We start from the raw sequence: 9,768 nt of genomic DNA, 5'->3' as shown, positions 1-9,768 counted from the left end.
TTTCCCGCCCCCCCCCGGACAGAAGACCTCCCCCCTCCCCCCTGCCGTGTTTCTTTATTTCTCCCTTCCGATGAAGTGATTTTTCTCAATATTAGATGTTTTTTGTTTGCCTGATAAAGTACCCATGTGCATTCATATTTATCTCATTACTTTGAATTGACTTTTATTTCTGATAATGGCTCCAAAGAGAAATATTTTAGTGGAATTCAAGTAACAACATATGCAAGGATTTATTTTTTATTGTTTTATTTTTTGCAAGGATTTATTGAAGACCTTTTACATGAATAATGGTCAGCATGACCTTCACAATTTGAACTGAACAGCCCTTAGAGTTCCAGAATAGAACAGTTTGATCTTATTTCAGGAATCGAATTTTGTTAAAATTAACCTTCAGTTTTTTCTTTGATTTCTAAGTCATGTGCTGTAAACCTTTCTTCTTATTTTCTTTTTTCTATTTTAACTTACTGTCTCAATGTGTAGTTTATAAACTATGAACTGAAATTGACTTCAACATGATATTTTTATGATACAAACTAAAATGTAAGATTATTCTAAAGTAATGAGGAATAAATAGCATGAGAAAACTAAAAAATTATTCCAATACTTATTTGTAACAATTGAAGGCCTAAGGCAATTTAAATGTTTTCTAAATAATAATTATAATGAAAGCCTTATAATATTATTACTAGCCTCTCTTTCTTGCTTTTAGTAAATCAGAAGTCTTTTTCAGAGTAATAATAAACTAAGAAAAATAATTAACATTCTTAATTATAAGGAGTTCAAAACATCAGTAAGAAAAACACCCTCCCCGCCCCCAGATAGGTGGATAATGGAGAGGAAATTTGAACAACAAAAATACAAAAGAGTAGTAAACATGAGAAAAAATGTTTAACATTATTGAAATGAAACTCTATTTTCTTCTGTTGGGTTAGCAAAGATTAAAAAACTAGAGAGGTACTCTTTAATATTTTTGTTGAAGTGGGAAGGATTTTAAGTTGGTACAAACTGTATAGAATATAATACCTATTCACTAGCTTTAAATGTTTATTTTTTTAAAAAGAGAGAAAAATGTTTATGGACGCAGTAATTTCAGAAATCTACTCTAAAGAAGAAATCTGAAATGTGGACCAAAATATATGAAGAGTTATTGATTGCAGGAATGTTTAATGACTGGAAAAAACTTGAAGGCCCAATAGCTGGAGAATGGTTAAGCATATTATAACACATACTAATAACAATGAATATGATATAGCTATTTAATGTTTATAGATAAACTAGAGACCCATTGCACGAAATTTGTATAGTGGTAGGGTCCCTAGTGGCTGCCAGCTGGGTACTCCCTCCCTTCCCCCAGCCAGCCCTACCCCCTGGTCGAACTCTCGGATAAATGCCCAGTCGAGGGGACAATTTGCATACTATGTTTTTATTATATAGGATTTTTTAAAAATCAATTATATTATGAAAAATTTTAAGCATAATTAAAGGTAAAGAGAGAGTATTCTAATGAATTCTCATGTATATGAGGTATTTTTAATAATAGAATGCCTATAGGTAACAGAATAAGCAGCATATCTACACTAATAAAAGAGAAACATGGTAATTAGCGTACGACCGCTACCCTTCCCATTGGCTAATCAGCATATCCTTATGCAAATTAACTGTCAGCCAAGATGGCGGCCGGCAGCCAGGAAGCTGGAAGCGAACATGAGGCTTGCTTGCTCCAGTGACTGCAGACTCCAACGTTCCCCGCCTGACTTGCCGGCCTCTGAGCTGCAACTCTAAGAAACATTGTAACAAATATAGAAGCTAAACAAAACCCCAGAAACCAGCTTTCAGCCGGCCGGGATCTCAGAGCTGGAGTTATACATTGTTTCGATTATAGAACCCAAACAAACCAGATACCTGCTTTCAGCAGAAACCTGCTTTCAGCAGCAGAGGCCTCAGAGCTAAAGCTGGCCCAGAATAAAAAAAAAAAGAAAAAAATGAGCGGTTGGGAACTTCAGTCACCCGGCAGCCTGAAAACGGCCCTCAGCCCCTCACCCAGACTGGCCAGGCACCCCAGTGGGGACCCCCACCCTGAAGGGTGTGTGACCAGCTGCAAACAGCCATCATCCCCTCATCCAGGCTGGCCAGGCACCCCAGTGGGGACCCCCACCCTGATCCAGGACACCCTTCAGGGCAAACCAGCCGGCCCCCACCCGTGCACCAGGCCTCTATCCTATATAGTAAAAGGGTAATATGCCTCCCAGCACCGAGATCAGCGGAGCCGAGAGGCCTCCCGGCACCGGGATCAGCATGACAGGGGGCAGCACCCAAACCCCCTGATCGCCCTGCGGCTCTGTGTGTGACAGGGGGCGGGGCCACAACCTCCCTATCCTCCCTGCTCTGTTCATGACAGGGGAAGGTGCCCAAACCCCCTGATCAGCCCTGCTCTGTGCCTGATAGGGGGGAGCTCCCCAACCCCCTGATCACCCTGCGGCTCTGTGTGTGACAGGGTGTGGCGCCCCAACCCCCCCACCCCCACGGGCCCTGCTCTGTGTGTGACGGGGTAGAGCCATAACCTCCCCATCGGCCCTGCCCTGAGTGTGACAGTGGCGGCGCCCCAACCCCCTGATCGGCCCTGCTCTGTGGGTGATAGAGGGCAGCGCCCCAACCCCCTGATCCACCCTGCTCTGTGTGTGACAGGGGGGCAGTGCCCCAACTCCCCTATCGGCCCTACTCTGTGAGTGACAGGGGGGAGCTCCTCAACCCCCTGATCGGCCCTGCTCTGTGCATGACAGGGGGGAGCTCCCCAACCTCCTGATTGGCCCTGCTCTGTGCGTGACAGGGTACGGAGCCCCAACCCCCCTGATGAGCCCTGCTCTGTGCGTGACAGGGAGCAGCGCCCCAACCCCCTGATTGGCCCTGCAGGGTACGGAGCCCCAACCCCCCTGATGGGCTCTGCTCTGTTCGTGACAGGGGGCAGCGCCCCAACCCCCTGATTGGCCCTGCTCTGTGCGTCACAGGGGGTGGCACCGCAACCTCCCCATCGACCCTGCCTTGAGTGTGATAGGGGGTGGTGCCCCAACCCCCCCAATCAGCCCTACCCTGAGCATGACTGAGGGTGGCATCGCAACCTCCCAATCCGCCCTGCTCTGTGCATGACAGGGGGTGGCGCCCCAACTCCCCAATCAGCCCTGCTCTGAGCCCGACCAGGGGCTGCACCTAGGGATTGGGCCTGCCCTCTGCCACCCAGGAGCAGGCCTAAGCCAGCAGGTCATTATCTCCTGAGGGGTCCCAGACTGCGAGAGGGCACAGGCCGGGCTGAGGGACCTCCCCTGCCCCCCCCCTCCCAGTGCACAAATTTTTGTGCACCGGGCCTCTAGTAAAATGATATAGTGTAATCTCAACTATGCTGAGAAATAAGAATAGGATAGAAATATACCAAATGTTAAAAATTTTCTGAATGATGATTTGCTTATGTATATATGCATACACATACCTTTTTAGGTAGCATAAAATGATGTACTATAGAAGGTCTCTCAACTACTTTTGTCCCATAGGCCACTCAGTTCTCTTCCACCTACAAGAAACTAATATTACCATTTATTGTTCAATAGAGTGATATTCATATACAATCAAATATGAAATTATACCATGTATGGAAGTACTATCATTTAGTCTGTTGAAGAATATTTATTTCTAATTTTTTGTTATTACAACACTATTGTAAAACGAAAAATTCTGCACATGCATCTTTTTGTACAGTGCAAGTATTATTTGAAGGATCATTTCCTAGAAGTGGTATTGCTGGGCCAAAGAGGAGTATGAGGGGCATGCAGGAGGCAATCGATGTTTTGTTCTCACTTCAATGTTTCTCTCTCTCTCCCTCTCCCTTCCTCTCTCTCAAAAAATCATTTAAAAAATATAGCCCGGCTGGTGTGCCTCAGTAGTTGAGCATCGACCTATGAACCAGGAAGTCATGGTTCGATTCCCAGTCAGGGCACATGCCCGAGTTCCGGGCTCAATCCCTGGTGTGGGGTGTGCAGGAGGCAGCCAATCAATGATTCTCTCTCATCATTGATGTTTCTCTCTCTCTCTCTCTCTCTCTCTCCCTCTCCCTTCCTCTCTGAAATCAATAAAAATATATTAAAAAAACATATATATATATATATGACTGATTCCTGACGCACATGAAACTCACTTGAGGATGGGAGGCTACAGAATGGCTCCTGGATTTCTGTAAGGCTCATTGCTGAAAACAACATGATACAAGCTGCCTGCTCTCATACTGTTTCCTGTTCTGTATCCCACAAAATTAAATGAGCCTGGTTTCATGCTATAATATATTTCAGTGGTTCCCAAACTTATTTGGCCTACCGCCCCCTTTCCAGAAAAAATATTACTCAGCCTCTGGAAATTAATTTTTTTAAAATTTTAATAGCAGTTACTTATCGCCCCCAAATGCACCTGTGGCCATCACCGCCCCCCTGGATCGATGCAGCGCCCACCGGGGGGCAGTAGCGCCCACTTTGGGAATCACTGATATATTTGATCCTTTGAGTGTGAAGGTCAATCTGTATGACACTTTGTATAATACTGCTGGTAGTCATGCAAAGTGGGCTTTGCAATTGCAAATTGAATTCATGTATGTATTTGGGTTTTTTCCTGGGCTTTCTATTTTTTTAAAAATAGACTTATAAGAATTTTAAAAATATATATTTTATTAATTTTAGAGAGGAAGGGAGAGGAGAAAGAGATAGAGATAGAAATATCAATGATGAGAGAGAATCATTCATCTGCTACCTCCTGCACGCCCCACACAGGATCGTGCCTGCAACCCGGGCATGTGCCCTGACTGGGAATTGAACCGTGACCTCCTGGTTCATAGGTGGATGCTCAACCACTGAGCCATGCCAGCCAGGCTTACTTTTTAAATTGAGGCTTTATTATAGTTTGTAACATGGGTAGGCCTAATCCCTTCTCATTAATTTTTAAAATACATTTTTCTTGCCTATTTCTTTATCTTGTTATATGAACTGTTAAATTACATTTTCTTTGATTATCATAAGTTTTTTTTAGAGTTTATGGTTTTTTTTGTCTTATCTCTTAAAATACCATCTGGATAATTGGACAGATGCTCTTTGCTATTTGGGAGCAGGTGTCTTTTTGCATAAATTGAGCTGTTTTATTATAAGTCATTTCCTCCTTTCCCTCTGTCTCACCCTAGGCAACTGGCCAGTGCTCTGTTTTTCCAGCCTTCTGTTGCTGTCAGTCAGCTCCCTGCATATCAGGCTGTTCTTTTGTGTATGTCTATGCTTTTATTATATAGGATTTTAAAAAATCAATTATATTATGATAAATTTTAAGCATAATTAAAGGTAAAGAGAGAGTATTCTAATGAATTCTCATGTATATGAGGTATTTTTAATAATAGAATGCCGATAGGTAACAGAATAAGCAGCATATAAAATGATATAGTGTAATCTCAACTATGCTGAGAAATAAGAATAGGATAGAAATATACCAAATGTTAAAAATTTAACATTTGAGTGTGAAGGTCAGTCTGTATGACACTTTGTATAATACTGTCTTTCGATGGTACAGGGTAATGGTGAGGAGTGCAATAAAAGCAGCATTTCTTCTAACATTGCTTTGTTTTTTTTATTCCAAATTTAAAACTTTATTTTATTTTTTTTATTTTATTTTATTTTTTTAAATGTATTTTATTGATTTTTTACAGAGAGGAAGGGAGAGAGATAGAGAGCCAGAAACATCGATGAGAGAGAAACATCGATCAGCCGCCTCTTGCACATCTCCTACGGGGGATGTGCCCGCAACCCAGGTACATGCCCTTGACCGGAATCGAACCTGGGACCTTTCAGTCCGCAGGCCGACGCTCTATCCACTGAGCCAAACCGGTTTCGGCTTTATTTTAATCAGTACCATTATTTTGTCTTTTCTTCCTCAGAAATATAGAGACCATAATATTTTTTAATATTAAGTGTTAAGAGAGCTGCTAGTATAGTTATATTGGAAGCAATTGGTAGCTACTGTAATTACTTAAGTATTAAGTCTTATTTTTAGGGAGCAGGTTTAGGAAATACCAGTAGGGCATAAGGTGTTAGGGAGACAGAATGTAGGTATCTCTTTCCTGAAATTCTCATGTTTCATAGATTTTTCTGAATGATAGATTTAGTCTTTATTCTCTGATTTGCTTTTTAAATTTTTTTTTAATCTTTTTAAGGTGTTTTTTTTCCCTTCGGATTTGCTTTTGAGGCTCAGCATTGAAGAAAGCATAAAATAATAAAATGACTGCCTTTGATATTCTTTCTTACTTTTGTTAGGACCTAGAACAATGTTGCTTTCAGAATTGTGAATTAAACTAAAAAGGGATAGTAAATTAGCAACTCTCTTGAATTTCTCTTCTATATTAACATTGACATTGTTTTTTGATCATTCTGTACTTGCTTCATTCCTTCCCTGTGCTGCCTGGTATAGTAGCCACTAGCTACATATGGCTGTTTAAATTCAAGTATAAATTAATCAAAATTAAATAGAATTAATTCAGTTTCACATTTGCAGTGCTCAGTAGGTACACATAGCTTGTGACTACTGTATTTGGGCAGTGCAGGGTAAACATTTCCATAATTGCAGGAAGTTACATGATACAGCTGCTGAAATCTCCTGGTTTGTCCTTATCAGATGAGTTTGTTTTCTACTTTAGAAAGAAGATTGAGGTTCTCCTTCTGTATTTCATGGGTGTTTTTTTTTTTGTTTGTTTGTTTGATTTTCTTTTTGGTCAGAGGAAGATTGTTCTTTTCTCATTTATAAGGTTTATGCCTTTATTTTACTTCTCTTATGACTTTTTTCCCATTTATTTCTTCTCTCCCTAGTATTTTTATCCCTTTGAAGTTAGAACAGAGATATAAAAACCATAGAGGATAACCAGATGGCTGCTGCTGAGGTGTACAGCAGGCATTTCATAGTGACATTTATTTGGAGGTGATGTCCATTATTTGTCCTGTCTTCAGTTTTCCATACCTTGAAGCCAGTTTAGTTTCAGTGCTCATCAAGTTTAGGGAAATAAGAGTCAGGCTACTCAAAGCCAACATAGTAAACTAATAAGAGACTCATATGTCAGAATGTTATAGTACTTATTAGTGAGAAAAATAACAAGTCATCTGTCTTTGACAGCCTTGGGAATGAATCATTATGATTAGCATGTGTCTGTCAAATGGACCTAATATTGTTTCTTGGAAATACTCTTTGCCATTCCACACCCCAACTTTTCTAGCCTTCCAGACGAACATTTGTCCTCTATTTTTTAAAAAATTCAGGCAGATTATGATTAAATTGATTTAAGGGTCAGCTTCCCAATTCAATAATATAGGCACAGGGTAGAGAAACCATCTCTATTGGTTTATTTTCCCATCTCTATTGTTTTCAATAACATTTTTTGTTCCAAGACTTATTTCCATGTTTTAGGCAACCTAGAGTATCCTAACTCCTAGAGTTACTAGTTACAGATTTCTGTTGCTCCTATGCCAAATTTCTAGGATGGTTTTTCTTATTCTGTAACTCTGAAATCTACATTTTTACAGATCTGTTTCCAAAGTCTAATCTTCCACTTCTGATTATAGAAATATCTAACTACATAGATATTTCTATTGAGGTATTTACTAGTAATTCCTTAAATAAAAATATTAAAAATTAATTTCTGAGTACCCTCAAATCCCTCAAAAACTATATAACCTTTTCTTTGTAATTTCTTTTATCACTATTTAATTCCTCTCATTTATATCCTCTTCTTCCTCCCATTCATTTTTTTTTAGTTATCAAGTTATCTTGCCCCCCCGTTTTTTTATGATAGCTACTCATTTTTCTTCCCATTACTACCAGTCCATTCTGCTTTAGTAATCTTCAGATTCTCCTCTTCTTAACCTACCCTACTTTATTTTTCCTTTCTGAACAGGAACTTTGGCTTATGCATCTTTGTATCTGAAACAGACAAGTCATTATTTTGTGATAATATAATCTGACTTTATTTGTGATTTAACATATAGAGCCACCTTAGTTGTTACGTTTTAATTATATAGAGTATTTATGTGAACTCTGTTTTTTAGTGTGATGAACAAGTCTGGGGTGAATCGTGTAGTTTGGAAACGACCTCGGCTCACTCATAATGGACCTGTTAGAAGGAGCACAGTTATTGACCAGATTCCTTTTCTGGCAGTAGCAAGAGCACTTGGTAAGTACAGCTTACATTTGGTGAAATCATATTGGATATTCTACAATATATGGTAGCAAAATGAAAAAGATTCTAAATCCTCATTTGGCACACAGTGGGGGTAGAAATATGATGATATTATATTAAATGCTTTAACACCTAAGTGAGGGGAAGGTTAATGTATAGATTTCAATGCCATTTACCAGGTGTACTGGTTAATAATTTGGATTTTGTAATCAAAGAAAACACAATAATTTCAAGAGAAACATCAAAAGTGCTTTATTCAATGTCCATCCCTAGCTACACATTTCCCCCATCTTTCAGGTAATTTGTGGATACTGTCCCAATAGAACTTTTCTTGTTTTGAGGCAAACCATTCAGAGACCCAATTTTCCACTTCTTCGTACGTTTTGAAGTGCTGCTCAGAAAGTGCGTGTACCATCAATTGGAACAAGTGGTAACAAGATCTGGTGAATACGTTGTTGGGTTAATACTTCCCAGGCAAGATCTTTTAATGTGTCTTTAACTGGTTTTGAAGTGTGTGATGGTGTGTTATCATGAAGCAAAATTACTTTGTCGTGTCTTCTGGCCCATTTCACGATCAAAGCGTGGTTCAAATTGATTATTTGTTGTCAGTAGCGATCAGTATTAACGGTTTCACTTGGTTTTAGAAGCTCATAATACACCACACCTTCCTGATCCCACCATACACAGAGCATTGTCTTCTTTCAGAAGCAATTTGGTCTTGCAGTCGATGTTTTTTTTTTTGTTTTTTTTGTTTTTTTTTTTTTTTTCTTTTTTTTTTTTTTTTTAATATTTTTTTATTTTTCGCTTAAAGTATTACAAAGGGTATTACATAAGTGTCCTTTTTTTTCCCCCCCGCCCTTGACACACCCCTACCCTCCCTTACCCCCCAGTGTCTTATGTCCATTAGTTATGCTTATATGCATGCATACAAGTCCTTCGGTTGATCTCTTACTCCCCTCCCTCCTGCCCCCCAACTCTCTCTGGCCTTCCCACTGCAGTTTGGCAATCAGTTTGAGGCAGCTCTGCCTCTGTATCTATTATTGTTCAAAAGTTTGTAATGGTCTTTATTATCCATGAATGAGTGAGATCATGTGGTATTTTTCCTTCATTGACTGGCTTGTTTCACTTAGCATAATGCTCTCCAGTTTCATCCATGATGTTGCAAATGGTAGGAGTTCCTTCTTTTTAACAGCAGCATAGTATTCCATCGTGTAGATGTACCACAGTTTTCTAATCCATTCATCTACTGATGGGCACTTAGGCTGTTTCCAGATCTTAGCTATGGTGAATTGTGCTGCTACGAACATCTGGTTACATATATCCTTTCTGATAGGTGTTTCTGGTTTCTTGGGATATATTCCTAGTAGTGGGATCACAGGGTCAAATGGGAGTTCCATTTCCAATTTTTTGAGGAACCTCCATACTGCCTTCCATAGTGGCTGCACCAGTCTGCATTCCCACCAGCAGTGCACAAGTGTTCCTTTTTCTCCACATCCTCTCCAGCACTTGTCGTTTGTTGATTTGTTGATGAT

General features: G+C 39.9%; 1 protein-coding gene across 1 annotated transcript in view; it reads left to right on the top strand.

Moving 5' to 3' along the window:
• The window catches only part of PPM1D (protein phosphatase, Mg2+/Mn2+ dependent 1D), a 43,139-nt gene that overhangs the window by 13,818 nt on the left and 19,553 nt on the right, over window positions 1-9,768 (top strand). The window contains 1 exon segment of the mRNA XM_006092234.3: window positions 8,106-8,230. Within this exon segment, the coding sequence (XP_006092296.1) occupies window positions 8,106-8,230 (125 nt within the window).

The sequence above is a fragment of the Myotis lucifugus genome, unplaced genomic scaffold (assembly GCF_000147115.1).
Source record: "Myotis lucifugus unplaced genomic scaffold, Myoluc2.0 scaffold_99, whole genome shotgun sequence".
NCBI lineage: Eukaryota > Metazoa > Chordata > Mammalia > Chiroptera > Vespertilionidae > Myotis > Myotis lucifugus.
Note: the sequence above shows the minus strand (reverse complement) of the source record. Positions and strands in the feature narration are given on the sequence as shown.